Consider the following 19,957-nt stretch of genomic DNA (forward strand, 5'->3'; position numbering starts at 1 on the left):
GATGCTGTACAGATGTTATCATTGTCTAGATATGCCATGTCTTGAAAAGGGTCGCCTAAGCAACAACATTGAAAATGAAGACTAAAGGATGAAAAATGATTGTAAAGGTTTCCAAAACTCTTTACTATCTTCAGCATTTCTAATTTACTTAAAATGTGTGCTCCTGCAAAAATAAACTTACTTCTAGAGTATGTGGCTTGCTGTTTTGGGGTATTATGCCCTCTACTTAGAACATCTTCCCCTGGTCTCCTTCTCATGTCCAGATCCTGTCAATTCAGATGTCTATTCCATACCCCCATGTTACTAAGATCAAGAAAAAAACCTACTTAAAATCTTATGAAAAATAAATTATATATTTGGATATACTAGCTCGGGGATCAAGCAGGATGCAATCTCATTTCTCTGTGAACTCGTATAGCAAATGTTTTATACCCGTACAACACTTATTTCAATGTTTATTAAATAGGTATGGTGTCCTACCTACTAGAAACTATCACTGATACCATTAAAATGAAATGATATTTGCTTCTTACCAGGTTCTTCTTAAAGTGTAAGTATAAAGCAGCAGAGAAGTTTCAAAACTCCACCCTCGTTCTTACTTCATTCAAGACAAGAGTTACTGATATTCTGTGGTATTTGATATTCTATTTATGTCAGGGAGCTTAAGAGAAGCTTATGGGTGGGTCGATGCTCCTTTAGAAAAGCTGAAAAGCTGGGATTGGGCTAATAGCCCGGCAGGGACTAGCTGTTACCAGAAATACCATTTTAAACATGTTAAATGGGTTAACACTTGAGGAAGTATAAAATCATAATCTTTTTGTACTATCTGAAAGGAAATAAACTGTAGTAAAAAAATAGTTTTTTCCCTTCTATTAATTTAGGAATGACTACTTGCAAAAAACCTGGGAACCGAGAATGTAATCATCCCTGTAAAAATAAACATACATGTGGACATGACTGCTGTGAGTTCCATAAAAGAAGTTTATTTCAGGTTTTAAAAATTGAAAGATCTTTGAGTAATAACATCCTGATTATGTATGACATTTATATTATATAGTTTTTAACTCCATTTTCTTCCATGAAAAAAATTAGATTAGGAATTATGAAGAAATTTGGCTTTACATGAACACTACCTAAAGTTTAACCTAACGGATCTAGACTTTCTTTTCATAGGTAAAACTGGAGTTGCACAAAAGTCAGAAATGAAAGAGCCAACAATCTCCTCATATTTATCTGATTTAAGAAACAGGAATGCTGTTTCATCACTTCCTCCAGTTAAACGTCTCAAGGTTAGTTTAAATAACATCCCTTGTTACGTAATTTAATAATATATGAATATTCCTTTATATCCTGTATATCAATTAGGTACGTATCTGCCTAAGTACTTTAGTTACTTGAGGGCTGTATTTTAAAAATACTACCTCTAGGATGACACGCAAATTCGTGAAGTGTTCCATATTTTTGTTTTGATTTTTTACTTTGCTTTTCTGTTTGGAGTGTCATTGTAACTACTGTATTGTAAATGATGGAAAATAATTTCATATGTTAAAATATGAAACTTTATAAAGTAAAATAAAATAAAATTTCAAAAAAATACTACTTCTAAAGGAAAAGATATTATAGTTCTTAATAATTTACAAACCTACTTTTGGGACATAGTTCTACAGAGTCCCTTATTAGTCTTTTTGTTGTTGTTGTTGTTGTTGTTGTTGTTGTTGTTGTTGTTGTTAACCAGAGAAGAGGGAAACGGAGAGGGATATGTCACTTAGCTTGGTCCAGCAATTGAAGCTAGAGACACTTGCCCTTTCCTGGTTCTGTTTGTGTTGGAACTGGTATGCAACGTCTGAAGTTGATTTTGATTCATATACCTAGATGCATACTGAGCAAGAGCCTCCTTTCCAAGTCATGAAAGCATGGTAGCACATACAGTTGATAAGCTTGTCAGTAGCAGAGTCAGTCTAAGCCTGTGTCCTCATATCCAGTGCAAAATAATTGATCAGGCCACAAGAAAGAGGCAAGAAAATGACAGAGTATCTATTTCTTTATTCTTCTTTAATAAGAATGAAGATTTTAAGTCATAAGACTAAAATAAGGGGAATGGGAAACAGGGAGAGGCATGCAGTTTTAAATGGCTACCATCTTCTCTGAGATAATAATTTTTTAGTAGTCTAAGCTTTTCCTCTTTCCCTCCCTCCCTTTCTTCCATCTTTCCTTCCTTGTTTCCTTCTCCATTCCATATTATTCCTTCTTTCCTTCCATAATCATTTTTTAAAGTTTATTTGCTGTTTTTAGTAGTCTTTGAATCCAACATGGGGCTCAAACCCACAACCCAGAGATCAAGGGTCTCACATTCTTCCAACTAAGCCAGACAAGTGCCCCCTTTCCATATTCATTGAGCACCAAGAACATGCCAAGGACTGTTACAGGTGCTAAGATACAATAAGACAGCTTTAGTTCCAATCCTCACAGAGCTTATAGTTGAGTAAAGGATATAAATAACTAAATAGGTTTTTTCAATGTAGTGTGATGGATGGTTTTATAACAGAAGTTTAAGATAACTTGGATTTGGATATAAAGTATACTCACTCTACATCTGATAGGCCAGAGACTTGAAGCCAAGTATGGAGAGGGAGGCACCATAGTGGTGGTGGAGAGGGATAGAAAAGCATTCCAGACATAAAAAAGGTGCAGTGGTCCAGAGCTAAGAAACAGTCAGAGGGAGATCTTTTAAAACACTGAAGTTATATAGTACTTCTGTAGTTCAGTTCCAAGTTGGGGAAAGGAGAGATGAGGCTGAGGAGGCTGAAGAAGTAAGTAAGAGCTAGATATTGAAGGCCTTTTTTGCTATTTTAAAGATTTGGACTTTATCCTGAAAGTATTGGGAAGCCACTAAAGGGCTTTAACCAGTGACATTACCAGAATTGCATTTTATAAAGTTCACTCTGAATGCAAGGTAGAGAATGGATTAGAGGATGATAGAAAAGGAGCATAAGGACTCATTAGATACGTTTTGCAATAATCCAGGCAAGAGTGGCCTACTCTAATGTAATGGCACTAGCAGTGGAGAGAAGTGTATAGGTTTAAAATATTTTTCAGAGATAGAATCAACTACCCTGTTACTTAATTGCTTATGAGTGGTGAAGTGGAAGGATAAAGATGATGACCAGCTTTCTGGATTGACAAGTAAGAACAAAGTGAAGCTTCACTAGGGTAGAGACTCCAAAGGAAAAGCAAGTTTAGAGAAGTAGATATACATTAAGTTCAGTCTGGTAAATACTGAATTTAGAAGCCAGCAAGATGTCTAGGCAAAGATAATTCTGGGGCGCCTGGGTGGCTCAGTCGGTTGAGCGTCCGACTTTGGCTCAGTCATGATCTCATGGTTTTTGGGTTTGAGCCCTGAATTGGGCTCTATGCTAACTGCTAGCTCAGAGCCTGGAGCCTGCTTCAGAGTCTGTGTCTCTTTCTCTCTCTGCCCCTCCCTTGATCATGCTCTGTCTCTCTCTGTCTCTCAAAAATAAATAAATGTTAAGAAAAAAAAAGATGTTCTATAGACAGTTGAATATGACAGAAAGTTAGAATGAGCTGAGTAGAAATAGAGATTTGAGAGACATTCACATGTAGATGATAATTGAAGCCAGGAAAGTAAGTGAGCTCTTTGAAAATGTATAGAGAGAGAATAGAGGGCTTAGTAAAAAAAATTATCGGTTTCTCATAATTCATTGGTTTGGGGACTGTGGACCAACAGGAATTTTGCTGTTTGGCTTGTTAAAAAGTTTTGTTATGAAATTGATAGTTGAACTTTTTTTTTCATTGATAGATGCAAATGAATAAATCTCAAAGTGTGGACCTTAAAGAATTTGGTTTTACTCCAAAACCTTCTCTTTCCAGTATATCAAGGTATAAATATAATGTTAATATCCAAGGTAGAATAGTTGTCATAAATTCTTTGCTTCTCCAGTTAATCATTTTATTCAGAGAAAGGTGAACACTGGCTACATTCAAATTACAGTAATCATTTGTTCCATAATGATGTAATGGCATCATAAGAGTGGTTATCTAAATCTATTTAGAAATCTATAGTTACAGAACATTTTAACATTCATTGAATTATCTCTTTCCTGTGAAACTACCCATCCTATATGTCATGCCCTCAGGCTTTTTCTACCTTTTAAACTTACCAGGAGACAAAAGTATACTTTAAAAAGAGAAATCAGGGGCACCTGGGTGGCTCAGTTGGTTAAGCGTCCAACTTTGGCTCAGGTCATGATCTCACGGTTTGTGGGTTTGAGCCCCACGTTGGGCTCTGTGCTGACAACTAGCTTAGAGCCTGGAGCCTGCTTCGCATTCTGTATCTCCCTCTCTCTCTGACCCTCCCCAGCTCGAGCTGTCTCTCTCTCTCTCTGTCTCTCATAAATAAATAAATGTTAAAAAATTAAAAAATAAATAAAAAGAGAAATCATATTGCTGTACAAAGTCTAATCTTTTCCACTTAGGGACCCACTCTATATTAATAACACTTCAGATTTGTAAAATAATTTACAATTTAAAAATTGCACATTTGTGCATTATCTCTTTTGACCATAACAACCTAACTCATAAAATGAGGTATTTTTATCCCATTTTATAGATAAAATAACCGAAACTCATATTCCTAGTTATTAAGCAGAAGGCCCTAAATGATAACTCAGCATTCTTTTCCTATATCATGATGCCTAGAAGGCAATAGTGTATGTCATTTCCCTTCCAGATAAGGGTATTCTATATGCAGGGATGACATTTAATATACTTAACAGATAGTACAGAACAGCCACTGACCAATCAGAACATATGCCAACATTATTTCAAGAGATCCTAGCTTTTGTTATCTAATTGAAAGTAGCATTAGCAATAGATGTTTAAAGCTATACACAGATAGCAGATATCTACATATCTGGGACATGTAAAAATGACTATCTTGCTTCCATTAAATACCTATTTTTTTTTTTACCCTTTACTACCCAGGCTAATGCAGTCTATCATAGAAGTGTAGAGTAGATGGAATTTTTCTTTTTTTTTCTTTTACTTATATGAGTAAGTAGTTTTCAAATTCAGCTTAATTTTAATATTTAACATTTTATGGTTTTATTTATCTTTACAAAGGTCAGAGTGTTTAAATATACCTGACTTGTCTATCATGGAGCAGAGGGATCAGCATGAAATCTGCACAGAAGTTCAACAAGAACCATCTGAATATCAAGACAAAGGTAAATTACCATTGATATTGCCTTGAAAGAGAAAATTATTTATTATTACTTTAGAATAACAATGTTATTAAAAAACCAGCATCTGAAATTACTGTGATTAACTTGGCAACATTTTTCTCTTGGGTTATTGGAACAGTTTCAAATTCTTAGGTCTGTTATTTCAGATGAGCTTGCTATGTTTGTCACAGATTTTGAAAAAATCTCTGCCCTACATAGCATTGACTATTTTTATTTAAAGATAAAATAAGGAAAAGCCGAGAAAATAAGGGATCTCAAGATACACAAAGTGTTAAAATGCTGGACTATTACTTTTATATGTCTTTAGAATTATTTAAAATTATTTTATGTTTATAAAATTAATACAGTTTTACAAAATATCTTTGTGACCTTGGGAAAATTATTTAACCCCTTTGGGTCTTAGTCTTATCTTTCAAATTAGGGGATTAAATTAGGTGTCCTATCTCTCCAGTTTCTAAACCTGTGATTCATACAACTTCCATGATAACATGAGACTATAACCTAGTGTGTGGAATAAAGCTTGTATGTAGTCTACATTTGCTTTTTATCTATATGTCATTCATTAAATTCTTTTTCAACATTGGGATTAGTTTATCAGTACTCTGGATCCTGTTATTATTAATAGCATCATTTGTCTGAGTCATGCCATTAATAGCCAGTCTGTTAAAATGTGTGAGAAATAATCCTGGCCATAGAGTTGTTTGTTTGAGTTATATGTAGAGATGGTATACTTGGGGTTCCCCACAAATAATTTCATGTGTGTGGCCTTAGCATCTATTAACACTCTTCCTTTCATGCTGTGACTTTATGTTTCCTCTGGCCATAATTTAAGATCTTCACCACCACCTCTTATGATACGGTAGTCATTAGACCCAAATAAGAACAAGAAAAGTCCCCTAATCTCACTTAGAGTATCAGAGCATTTATCCAACTTCCTCAAAGCCTAAATATCATTACCACAGGGAGAGGAGTGAGTTTGTCAACTCTTAGTTTTATATTCCTCAGCCTATAGCCCTCCAACTTATTCCTTGTTCTGCTGGTCTATTCCCTGCCTTTCTGCTTACTTTACTTATCCCTCTTTACTTACTTATCCCTCTGCTTACTCTCATGCTGTCTTTACATAGTTTCTCTAGTTTGATTTCTTTCCCACCCCCATTCCAAATCCAGTTTATATTATGATATTAAAGTCTCATCTAGAAGTTGTGTCACCTTTCATAATATATCTACCCACTTTATCTCAATTCCCTCATCTGAATGTGTTTTAGGGATTTTATGATTAAATGAGATAATGTACTTAAAGCTCTTAGCATAGTATCTGGTACTATTTTTAGTAATAATTGAATATATTCATTATACTTTTCACACATTAGTTTTGCATGGCAAAACATATTTTATATGTATTCAAATATTGCTCTTGAGAATATTTTAAGAAAACATGCCAATTTTTGTCATCCTAATTCTAATTTCAAGAAAGGAGAAAGAAAAATCTCAGAAACTATGTGAGAAAGCATGTTGAATCATAAAATTTAAATTGTAAGGGACCTTTGTACAATTTTTCATTTTATAGTGAAAGAAACCAAGACTCTGAGAGATTAAATGACTTGCCTAAAATCACATATCTAATTAATAGCAGGGCCAGAAATACATTCTATATCTCTTGATTCCCAGTCCAATGCCATTGCTATAAAATGAAATTGACTTTTAGTTATCAGTGGAGAATTGAAAATCGAATCCATATGAACTCTTTCAACTTTCTACCGTACAGTTATATATTTCTGTATTTCTGTATCCATCTTTAACTCTGTCTTAAAAGAATAATTATCTTTTCTTCTATTCAAGGTTTATCTCTCCACATGTAGGGTTTGGGTTTTTTTTAGGTTTTTTTTTTTTAACATTTATTCATTTTTTGAGAGATAGAGAGCACAAGTTGGGGAGGGGCAAAAAGAGAGGGACACAAAATCTGAAGCAGGCTCCAGGCTCTGAGTTCTGAGCTATCAGTGCAGAGCCCAAGGTGGGGCTCAAACTCCCAAACCGTGAGATCATGACCTAAGGTGAAGTCAAGCACTTAACCGACTGAGCAACTGAGGTGCCCCTCTCCACCTGTAGTTTTAATCTTTCCAATCCCGCCTCCTCTTAGGGAGGGCTTTAGGAGACCAGTATCGATTTCCTCTTTCCCATATTATCAATCTCTCTTCCTTATTTCTTTCTCTTTAACATGTAAGTATGCTCAAATCTCCTCCTTCTTCAGCTCTCTGTTTTCATTCAGCTAGTCATGACCATTTTGGTGGTAAGTGATGGAAATGCTACTCAAAGTGACTTAATCCCCAAAAAAGAAGATCATTCATGTAAACTTGTAAATCCAGACACACATCTGACTTTAATTTTGCTCTAGATCCAGGCCCTCAAATGATTTTAGTCACGCCTCTGGTCTTTTAGTATGCCTATTACTACTTGGCTTTATTTTTTTCAATAGTCTTTCTCACATCACAGGTCACCCCTAACTTATATCTTCCCAGTTTAACAGACTTGGTAGAAAAACGATCTTCCCCTGTTAGCTTTGGCAGACCAGAGTTCATTCTAACTGACCTCAGTTGAGTCTTGTATTCGTCCCTTGATCAATTCCATTAGCCTGATATTGAGTCATGTGTTCCTCTGCTATTGCCCTAGCTAGGGACCAGGGTGCCATGAATGACATCCTTACCAGAATCACATGGAATGGGTAGAGTCAGTTTCCCCAAATGATGAGAAAGATACTCCCATTAAAAGAAGTGAAAAGGGGTGCATGGGTGGCTCAGTTGGTTAAGCATCTGAATCTTGATTTTGGCTCAGGTCATGATCTCACAGCTTGTGAGTTTGAGCCCTGCATCAGGCTCTATGCTTACAGCATGGAGTCTGCTTGGGATTCTCTCTTTCCTCCTCTCATTTCCCCTCCTTACATCTCTCTCAAAATAAATAAATAAACTTAAAAAAAATTTTTTTAAGGGAAAGCCTGTTAGGCAGACAGAACACAGGATCACCAGTCTTTATACACCTAATGTCTTGCTTTTCCATCAAAACAAAAATTCTTCAAAAGGCAATTTATATTCACTGTGCTCATTTCCTTACCTCCTAGTCACTTTCCATTCACTAAAATTTGGGTTCTCCATCACTCCTTTGAAACTGCTTTCATTTAGACTATTTAGTGATCTAAGTTATGAATTCAGTGAACTCTTTTCAGTTTTTATTTTCTTTGACCTTTTATTTTCTTTGACACATTTGCTCTTTCCCTCCTTTTGGAAATCTTTCCTTTGGTTTCATTAAACCATTCTGCTTCTCCTACTACTTCTTGAATTGCTTGGCCATTTCTTCCTTTTGATGTTGCAAAAGGTTCTTTTTGGCTTCTTTATTCTTCTTGCTTTGTGAACTCTTCTTATACACTGTCACTCAAGTCCATGTCTACAATTACCAACTATATTCAGATGATTTCTACATCTGTATCTGCACCTTTCTATAGCCCCTCACCTATCTATACAATCACCTTTCTGGACATACCCACCTAAAAGTTAACATGTCAGCATCTGAACTCTTTCTGTCTTCTCTGTACCTCACACTGCTCCTTTTCTTTTCTCCTTAGGTCAGTGAATGAATTATCTTCTTTTCCAAGCTGCTAAAGGCAGAAAAAGAGTTATCCTAAGTATCTTACCTTACATGCAAATAATTGCCGTGTCCTGTTTTGTCTCCTAAACATCTCTTATATCTGTTCTTCTTCTCTCTCCCTTCTGCTGATACTCTAGCTTAGACATTCAGTGTCTCATTTATAGCAATATCTGTCTTACTTTTCTCTTTGCTTTCAGTCTCATTATCATTCCCTCTATAACTATTCTGAGTGATCTAATAAACATCTCTGATCATGTAAACATCTTGCTAAAGTACCTTCAGTAGTTATCCATTCCTTTAAGGGGAAAAAATGAATTCCTTAACATTGAAATTGAGCATCAACATAATCTGGCATGTAAATGCTTGTGCGGTCTCAACGAGCCCTTTTCTTTCTACTTTATGCTCTAGAAATCCTGAAAACATAGTTTTCCATACATTCTCTGGTCTCTCATGCTGCTATGTCTATCACATGTTGCTCTCCCCTCATGGAGTATCTTGCCTTACCCTCTTGCCCCTTTCCGCAGGCACTGCTCTATAAATCTCAAATTTAACTTTACCTTCTAAGCATTTTACCGTCTTAGAGGTGTCCTCTCTGACTTCCATTATAGGTTTAAGTCCTGTTTCCTCTGCATTCCCATTACGCTTTGTGCCTATTTCTATTTTTAGTATATATTATATTGTATATGTATGTCAGTGAACAAAAGTAGAATAATGTGAACTAGAGTTGTAGAACAGTTGAGAGATAATGTAGGGTTTGGCTAGATGAAGAAAAGTTTAGAGGATATTTAAAGTGAAGGAAACTTGGTGCACTGGAGCCAGCTTGTTCTGGTTTGTAAGAGATGATTATTAATTCTTGGGAATCTTTCAGCCATTATTAAAAGTTTAATTATATAAACTTTCAGTTAAATAAGTTATACTAAAAACAAAGACTATATTTGGGGCGCCTGGGTGGCTCAGTCGGTTAAGCCTCCGACTTCGGCTCAGGTCAGATCTCACGTTCGTGGGTTCGAGCCCCGTGTCAGGCTCTGTGCTGACAGCTAGCTCAGAGCCTGGAGCCTGCTTCCAGTTCTGTGTCCTTCTCTCTCTGCCCCTTCCCCTCTCATGCTCTATCTCTCTCTGTATCAAAAATAAATAAAAAACATTAAAGAAAATTAAAAAACCAAAGACTATATTCAAAACTGATATTTTACTACATATTACTGTTATCTGTTTTCTTGGGATTATTTACCTCTATTTTTATATCTATATGGTGGAAATACTATATAATAGGGTGCTATGCATTTCTTCTCAACTTTACATTTAGAGATACTATGTTGGAAGCTTGAAATTATTCTTAAAAGGAGTATTTATACCATAGAAATCAGCAAACCTAAAAATTAGGACTTGATTTATTATTTGGTTTAGATTTGTGAAAGTGATGGAGAAAATGTTAATAGTGCAGATTAGAGGCACCTAGGTGGCTCAGTCGGTTGAGAATTTAACTTTGACTCAGGTCCTAGTCTCATGGTATGTGAGCGTGAGCTCCGTATTGGGCTCACTCTGTCAGCGCAGAGCCTGCTTTGGACCCTCTGTCCCCCTCTCTCTCTCTGCCCCTCTTTCGCTCATTCTCTCTCGAAAATAAATAAGCCTTTAAAAAAATTGTGCAGATTAACAGTATGTTGTGTATATAGCTATTGCATTGAGAATAGCATGAAAAGTTGAGGGAATATTCTTCTAGTATTTGAAAACCATTGTCTAATTTAGCAAGGAAGTTGCTTAAGCCTATGAATGAATGAGTAGAGTCGCAACATCTGTGTTTGTTATTTTACTTTCATCTTAGTTATTAAAGTCAACAAGAATGTTAAACAGCATTTATGTGAGAACTATATTCATTTGTTAATTGTAACCATAGATTGGCTACAGATGTAAGAGTTTGGCAAAACTCAATGAAAACATTCAGTGAAAATCAGTTATATGACATTTACAATTAAGCATGTTATATATTTTAGTATTATTTGTAAATTGTGTGCTATATACCTTTTATCTATAATAAATAGATATAATAAACATATGTATGTATAAAAGTACATACTTTTTTGAGAAGCAATTTATTAAACATTTATTAGCACAATTACTGTGGAAAACTGCAAAAGTAAAGGCATTTATTCCCTACAGCAATCTTATGAAATAGTTTTCTTTTATTATTCCCATTTTACAGAGGAGGAAATGAGGCTCAGAGACTTTAAATTACTTGTCTAATATACAACTAGTAAATGAGAGAAGTGGAATTTTCACCCAGGTAGTCCTGTAAGCCAAGACTATAAACAATAGTTAACACTGAGGATTTTTTAGCAGGAGAAAATTAAGATCTATTTTAGATAAACATATTTCATAGCAATGTTCAAAATTCACCTGTAGGGAGAAGAGCTGGGGGGAAGAATACCATTTTAGAAATTATTCATTTTCAGAGTAGGGCTATTCTCATATAGGAATTAATTGGGAAAATTAACTCTGTCTGAAAGAATCTATTGAAAATTCAATTTAGGGGCACCTGGGTGGCTCAGTCAGTTAAGCATCTGGCTTTGGCTCAGGTCATGATCTCACAGTTTGTAGGTTCGAGCCCTGCATTGGGGTCTGTGCTGACAGCTAGCTTAGAGCCTGGTGCTTGCTTCAGATTTTATATCTCCCTCTCTCTCTGACCCTTCCCTGCTTGCGCTGTCTCTGTCTCTCAAAAATAAATAAAAGACATTAAAAAAAATAAAAGAAATTTTAATTTAGTGCAATTATCAGTATATCTACTACAGTAAATAGAATTGGTTGAAAACAATATTCAACAATGCTTGACCTAGTGCTTTTGAAAATGACTCAAACCTCAGTTTAGTAGTTGAAAGATGTGTTTGGTATATCTATAGAAAATGATGTTAATGGTTTAAAAAGTGCCTATTCTCTTATACATGCACATAACAGATTTTTCTAGATGGAACTCTTCTACAACTTCAAATGAGAAAGCTCCTCAAACAGTGCTGTTCAACAGACATCTTAATGCATCTGGAAACCAGAATTTGACAGATGCAGATAAAAGTAATTCTCCATTCTCAGATGATCTGAATGTGAACTTTGAATTGGGAAATGAAGTTTGGGATGATTTTGATGATGAGAACTTAATAGAAGTTACTGATTTTTCAGCTGGTACTGAAAAGACAAAAACATCAGGTAAACTTGTATTTTAGCATTAAATAATTTCATGAAAAATTCTTTGAGTATTTTTCAGTTCAGTTTCTGTGACTCATTTTCTTTGCCTTTTTTATGTGCTTGCTTAATTAGCTTTGGTTCGTTAAGATTATGATTTTTAGTGAAACTGAAAATGTGACCCTTCCATAAATCACATTTCCTCTTCTTTAAGGACAGAGGTCAAGGTTTTTCCATGATAATGATGCAGCAGATGAGCTTTTTCTATTCTATTGTTCCCCTATCTTATTAAAAATGCTATTCAAATTCAGATTGTTTATTGAATTTTCCCTCATAGAGCATGCTGTCCGGCTCTCAATTCTGTGATCACACATAATCTGCTAATGTTTGTGAAGGACAAAAATACTCCATCTTTAAAAGTATTCATCTGCTAGACAGGAAAATGAAAGACACCTTTTCTTTTTAGTAGACATATTAATTTTTTTCAGGTATAGGCAAATATTAGGAAAAAATTTCTTCTCTATTGGATATTGTATTTAAATCATTTACAACCCCAAAATAATGGTACTGAATTTTCTAAAATCCTGGCAGATTCACTCTGTCTCACTAAAACAGAAAATGAAACTCTTGGTAAGTAAATGAGAAAATGAAATGAAGATACTTTCTCCCATTATGGCTGACAGAAGGAAATCAGTCCTTCAGAACTATAGTTGCCTCTTACTGTATCCCACCCCAGTGCTCTTTTAAAAAAAGTCTTTCAATTAGAAGTCAGAATATTTTAGGGCTCTGAGAATTACCTAAAGAGCTATTTTTCCTTCCAGAAGGAATAAGATTTGACCACTTTCACAAAATAGACCAGGAAAATATATGATGTGGAGTCAGTAGGCACAATTTCCTATGTTACTGGATTACCTCAAATTAATAGTCATGTGTATTGCAATTTAAGAGGCAATTTGTACTGATATTTTGAGGTAGCCTAATCCTGTGAGGGCATAGCTTTGACACTGAGAAAATCAGTCTCAATAAATGCCATGTATATAGCACTTTACATGAATTTAGCTACATACAGACCATTGAAAATATTGAATGAAATTGAAATCAATCACTTACAAAAGTAAGTAAAAGTGGTTTGGGACCTTTTAGTATAGTGACTAATAAGCTAACCTATGTGTTTATAGTTTTACTCCCTTAGCTTTGCTCCCTTATTGGCCTATGCAGATTAAATGTGATTAATGAGAAGAATTATTCATTCCTTCTTTAATCAGATCATAACTGTTGGAGAGAGCCCTTGTAGAACTTCTGAAAAGATCCATGCTTCTGTTTCCTGACATTTTATTTCAAAATGTTATCTCTTTACATAGGATTTAGAAACACTTTAAGTTCGAGTATCAGGGGAAGTAAGGTATCCCTTCAAGAGTCAAAGAGCGAATTCCAAGAAGAAATGTCAAAAAGGCAAGTTTTGGAATTTTGGTTTGAAATACTTTACAACTGTGTATCTTCCTGACATATAACTGGAGAATGGGGATCAAATCATTAGGTGTCAGAGAAGCTATAAGGTATTAGCCAACCTGAACCTTCTTTTTCTTAAAGCTGTGTTTCTTAAAGGGCTATTGACAGACCAACTACTTCAAAAGTATTGAAATATATTAAAAATGCACATTCCTAAAAAATGCACATTCCTGGGCCCCACACCAGACTTAATGAAATCATGGTCTCTGGGGCTGGAGCATGGGAATTTTCACTTTTCAAAATACTTGGAAACTGAATAGGAGTTTGACAGAAAAGAGGAAGATAAGGCATTCCAGGTAGAAGAAGCATGTGTAAAGGGATAAGGCTTGAAAAGGCATCTCATGCTCCAGAATCAGTAAAGTGTTGTCTGTATGGTCACAGCATTGAGGCTGAGAGTGGTCTGATTGTAAAGAGCTTTAAATGCCATATTTAGATAACTTTACCGTATCCAGTATGTCAGGGGTCACAAACTCAAACCACCTTCAAGATGTGGTGGGCCAAGGCCAACCACAGAGCATCCCATCTAAAAGCCACAACTGTAGAGTTATCACAATTCTGAATTTTAAGATATTCTACAAAGCTGGAGCACCTGGCTGGCTCAAGTCAGTAGAGCATGCAACTCATGATCTTGGGTTTGTAAGTTTAAGCCCCACATTGGGTATAGAGATTACTTAAAAATAAAATCTTAAAAAATATATGCTACAAAGAAATATTAATCAAAATAGTATGGTACTGGCAAAAAATAGACATGACCACTTTTTTCCACCATATACAAAAATAAACTCAAAATGGATTAAAGACCTAAGAGTAAGACTTGAAACCATAAAACTCCTTAAAAAAATACACAGGCAATAATCTCTTTGACATCAATTTTAGCAACATATTTATGGATATATTTCCTCAGGCAAGGGAAACAAAAGCAAAAATAAACTATTGGGACTAGGCCAAAATAAAAAGCATTTGCACAGCAAAGGAAACCATGAACAAAACAAAAAGGCAACCTACTAAATGGGAGAAGATATTTGCAAATAATATATCCAATGAGGGGCTAATATCCAAAATATATAAACACACAACTCACACCAAAAAACCAATTTGATTTTAAAAATATGCAGAGGGCCTGAATGTCATTTTTCCAAAAAAGACATACACAGATGGCTAACAGACCCATAGAAAGATGCTCAATATCACTAATTTCAGGGAAATGCAAATCAAAACCATGAGATATTACATCACACCAGTCAGAATGGCTAGTGTCAAACAGACAAATAGTGAGGAGGTAGAGAAGAGGGAACACTTGTGTACTGTTGGTAGGAATGTAAATTGGTGCAACTACTGTGGGAAACAGTATGGAGGTTCCTCTAAAATTAGAAATACAACTCTGGTAATATCACTGCTGAGTATTTACCCAGAAAAAAACAAAACACTAATCCAAAAAGATACATGCATCCCTGTGTTTATTGCAGCAGCGTATATATATATCCATAAATATGTTTCTAAAATTGTGGATGTCGATGAATGGCTAAAGAAGATATGAGTTATTTATATATTTGTGTCTATAAATTATTTGTCCATAAAAAAGAATGAGATCTTGCCATTTGCAACAACATAGATTGACAGAGAGGGTGTTAGGCTAAATGAAATAAGTCAAATCATGTGATTTCACTTAAATTGTGAAGTCTACAAAAACAAAGCAAATGAACAAACACAAAAACAAGATAGACTCTTAAATACAGAGAACAGACTGTGGTTGCATGGCAGTGGATGACAAAATAGATAAAGGCTATTAAGATGTACAAGATTTCCACTGGTAAAATAAATAAGTCACAGAGATGAAAAGTACAGCACAGGGAATATAATCAATAATATTCTAATGTGACAGATGGTAATACACTTACTGTGGTGAGCACTGAGTAAAGTGTAAAATTGTTGAGTCAGTAAGTTGTACTTAAAGTTAATATGTTGTATGTCAATTATATTTCAGTAATAAAAAGTAAAAAAAATAAATAAAAGGAGCAATCACTATTCAGCTCCAGCCAGTTGTTGCTGTGCAAGAAATCAGTGTCTAGTGTTGTCAAATATTTTGATTTTTAAACATAGCTAGGAATCTAAAATGTGGTGTGGTATCTTCCAACTTTTAAATTTTGAGAACTAATTTTTAAAAATGTGATACAATCTATAACAACCTCCTTCCAGGTATAGTCTAGTTTTTAGTCTCCATATTAAGCAATAGGAAGCCCTCTAAGATACTTAAGAAAAGGATAAACAATTCGATGAGATAAAAATTATTCTAGTGATTTGTAGATGAGATATAGTAATATTATATATATATTATATATATGTTATATAAATATATATTACATATATATATATATTGAATTGTAGAAGGTAGGACCACAAGAGGCCAGTACAAAAGACAGGTTATGGTAAGGCCTAAACTAGAGCAGAGGTGATGGAAACTGAGAGGTAGTTAGAGTTTCTAAACATTTCATAGATAGCGCATACTAGATTTAACATTTGATAGGGTATACTAGTTGAGGAAGAGGGGAAAAATACATGGCAAGTGGGTAGATTAAGATGTTAATCTGAGAATATAAGACATAAAGACACTTGGAAAAGAAAATGGTAATTTTAAAAATGTTCAATTTTGGGGCACCTGGCTAACTCAGTCAGTAAACATAGGAGACTTGATCTTAGGGTTGTGAGCTTAAGTCCCACATTGGGTGTAGAGCCTACTTAAAAAAAATTGTTAAAAAAACTTCAACTTGAAGTATTTTTGCAGAAATGCAAAGCACATCTGGATATTGGACTTAGTTATAAAGGCAGGGGGAGTAATTATAGCCACAGCCAAAACTTTCCCCAAAAGAAATACTGACAGCTTTTTATTAAAAGTCTAGTTTACTTAAGGATTATTTATTTCTCCTGATTAAAAAAATATGAAATCCATGGTATCTTTGGGCATTTTTGCTATTTAGTCACTGTACTGATTATCAGCATCATAGAATCACAGATTTCAGAGAATTCCAAAGCTGAAGTGTATTTAATTTAAGCATCACTTAGTCTCCCCACCACAAGATACTTGAATCACCATGCAACATCACTGGCATCTCTACCAAAATAGCTCTAGTGACTAGGAGCTCATTCACTTCAACATGCCTGATCCATGTTTTGATCTCTCAGACCATTCAATAGCTTTTAAGAATATTTGTCTAAAATTTGTCTTCTTACTCTTTCCATTCATTGGTTCTAACTCTGAGTCATAGAGAATAAACAGATTAGAAGCACCAAAGTAGAACAAAGCTGTGGGTGTAGAGAAGCAAAGGCAGGAAGTAGGAAGATAACAAAGCACATAGACAGTTTGGGGAGCCATACCTTTAGAAACTATAAATAATTTGGGGAGAGTTTAAAAGTGATGAACAAAAGATAAGTAGATTTAAAAGGCAATCATTATCAAGTAACCTCTAAAGAAAAAATTGTGCCCGAAGTTGGCACTAGAAAGAAGGCCTGTGAGCCCTGAGGATTTGGAGTGGAAAGGAATCATGCTTTTCCTTTTATACCCTTTTTTACTATTTTAATTCCTTGCCTTTGATCAAAGACAAAAGGATTCAATCCTATCAATACATGTACTTCTCTACTACCTGTACCCACTGCTTTTTACTCTTTACATAGCTGTCATATTTTAGCCTTTGAGTGTCAGCTTAAATTGTCACCTCCTCAGACATGCATTCATGACTACCTTTTTAAAGTGGGTTTATGTCTTCACACTATTTCTTGTAATATTACCCAGTTAATTTCCTTCATATCACTTCAGGATCTACAATTATGTGTATTTATTGTTTACTCATTGTCTGCTCCTCTACTACATGATAACTCCCTGAGGATTTGTTTACCTCTTTATACCTAGCTCCTAGTACAATATCTGGCATATGGTAGTGAATAATAAATGTTTTTTAATGAATAAATTTAATACAGAAGATTGAAGGTGAATTCTAGTATAGGTTTACATAGGAATATAAGTGAAGGTCTGTCTATCTACAGAGCAGAGTAGGAAAAGGAGATTAAAAGTTAAGCAAAGTGAGATTTAGAAAAGATTTACAGATTGCTAGATAATAGAAAATTAAACATGAGACCCAATTTTAAGGAAAATTAATTGAATGATTGTTTCTGTAGGCTTTTAACAATACTATTCTTATCTAAATTGAAATATATAAATTGGGGAGCACATAGATGGGTCAGTCAGTTTGGCATCCAACTCTTGATTTCTGCTCAGGTCATGATTTCACAGTCGTGAGATCAAGCCTTCCATCTGTCCCTGCGCTGGGCATGGAACCTGCTTAAGATTTTCTCTTTCCCTCTACCCCTCTTCTGCTTGTGCGTACACTCTCCTTCTTTCTCAAAAAAATAAAATAAAATAAAAAATAAATACATAAACTGGTATTTTGTCTAAAGGAAAGGAAATACACCAGATTTTCCATAAGTCTAAGAAACAGCATTTTTTTTTTTTTGGTAATAAATATGACAGACTTTAATCATTTTCCCCAAAGAATCACCTTTGATCTAAATTAAAATGTTTTGTTTCTCTTATTTCCATATTTTACAAATAATTTATTTTGATTTTTAGTGTTGTTTCATTACATGAGAAGCCAGATATTTATTCATCACATTCTCCTGTGTTCAAGTTTGATGCATCCTCCATGACAAAATTACCTCTACAAGCTGGAAATGCAGATATTGTAAGAAGCATTTTGTTGTTTTTCTTTTAAAATATGTTTCTTTTCTTTTAAACTGTCAATGATTGCCTTTTTTATTCTGTTTTCCTCAAAATATAGGTCCATATACAAGAAAGAAAACAGCAAAGTCTGTCACCAGAAATTGAAAAACTATGCTTTACTCACTCTAAAAAAATACCAAATTCTTCACATTTTATTGAGAAAGTGGATTTCTTTATTAGCAACAATGAATGTAAAAAGGAAATTGATTTCAGGTAAGAATTCTTTAAAGACATTTCAAGACTATACCAATAAAAACTTTCTATGAAGAAATTCAGCATTCCTTTTTCCTTGATTTATTTTAAAGATCAGAACCTAAACATTTTATTTACTTGAAGACATTGAAAAGTTAGACCACTGGTGACCAGAACTCCTTAAGATAATTCATAATTTTAAGTATTTCAGTTTTTGAGAATATATGCTTGATATTTTTAGTTAAAATATATTGTATTGCTAAACTTTCTTTTATGGATTTGAAGATAACATGTTGATAATGTAAAGTATAAAAATCACTAAAATCCAAATTAGATTGGCTAATTTTTCAAAAGTTCAAGTTGTATTTTAGCCATCCAACTTTTTCATAATTGTACAGGTTCAATGAAAAGTCCTGTTAAGTCTAATTAGTGCCCCACGGCTGGTCACTTTGGTGGGTAACTAGCAATTTCTCTCTCTCTCTCTCTCTCGAATAGTCAAAGTTTACAGACTTGTTCACACATTGATTAAATGACATTATTTTTTTAAATGCTAAAAGTAATATGTAAGAGGCTTGATCTGTACTTCTCACAGACTTCTTACTAGGTCATGCATATTGCAGTTTGACATATTAACCTCTCAGCAATCTATATATATTTCTATATTTTCTTCCCACCCCCACCCCAGTAGGTATCATCCAGATGATGAAGCTGAGGAAATAAAGTCCTTTCTGGGAATATTTGATGGTATTTTCTAAAACAAACCAAAAAATTGTTATCTTATATTAATAAGATAAAGTATAAAGATATCCAGTTATAAAGCAAGCATTTTATTTTTTAAAAGTTGTTCATAATTGTTCAAATTTTTTTCTCTTGGATTTGATCAGTTTTGTTGACTTATTTGCAACAAAATATTTGGATTGATTTGTTTTCCTATTGTAACTTCATAAAAAACACTTTCATGGTGGATTTGTTTCAGTAAGCTGAAAATTAAGTTGCACCTAGAAATTAATTTGGCTATTAAATACATCTTGATTGGATTTTGATAGGAACCAATTTAAAAAATTATTCTTGATTTTCTTAAGAAGAAAGGTATTCTATGAAAGCAAAATGATGCTAGGTCACTGAATCTGTTAATTATATGTATTATTCACCAATGTTATTTTGTTTTACTAAGGATTTTTAAGAATCTGTGGCTGTCTGAACCTGTGGTTATGTAACTTGAAATAATAATAAATGAAACATTAATCAATATAGATTATTGTTTTCTTTTAGCTTGTTTTCCAGTGTGGTAAATTCTAAAACTTTGTTACATTGACCTTTATTATAGCAAACACTATTTCATGTTATTTCCCCATAAATTTTCTCTCAAATTTATTGATATTTATTGGTAAGTAGTATATAGGCAGTCTAAGCAGTGTTT

At 34.2% G+C, this 19,957-nt stretch overlaps 1 protein-coding gene across 1 annotated transcript in view; it reads left to right on the top strand.

Annotated features, from left to right (window-relative positions):
- Positions 1-19,792, top strand: part of HFM1 (helicase for meiosis 1) — a 94,111-nt gene extending 74,319 nt beyond the window's left edge. The window contains exons 31-39 of the mRNA XM_029948886.1: positions 882-962; positions 1,174-1,289; positions 3,818-3,897; positions 5,140-5,243; positions 11,844-12,089; positions 13,427-13,517; positions 18,196-18,307; positions 18,404-18,558; positions 19,223-19,792. Of these exons, the coding sequence (XP_029804746.1) occupies positions 882-962; positions 1,174-1,289; positions 3,818-3,897; positions 5,140-5,243; positions 11,844-12,089; positions 13,427-13,517; positions 18,196-18,307; positions 18,404-18,558; positions 19,223-19,292 (1,055 nt within the window). The 3' untranslated portion in view covers positions 19,293-19,792. The remainder of the gene's footprint in view (positions 1-881; positions 963-1,173; positions 1,290-3,817; positions 3,898-5,139; positions 5,244-11,843; positions 12,090-13,426; positions 13,518-18,195; positions 18,308-18,403; positions 18,559-19,222) is intronic.
- Positions 19,793-19,957: the final 165 nt, after the last annotated feature.

This window comes from Suricata suricatta, chromosome 8 (genome assembly GCF_006229205.1).
Source record: "Suricata suricatta isolate VVHF042 chromosome 8, meerkat_22Aug2017_6uvM2_HiC, whole genome shotgun sequence".
Lineage (NCBI taxonomy): Eukaryota > Metazoa > Chordata > Mammalia > Carnivora > Herpestidae > Suricata > Suricata suricatta.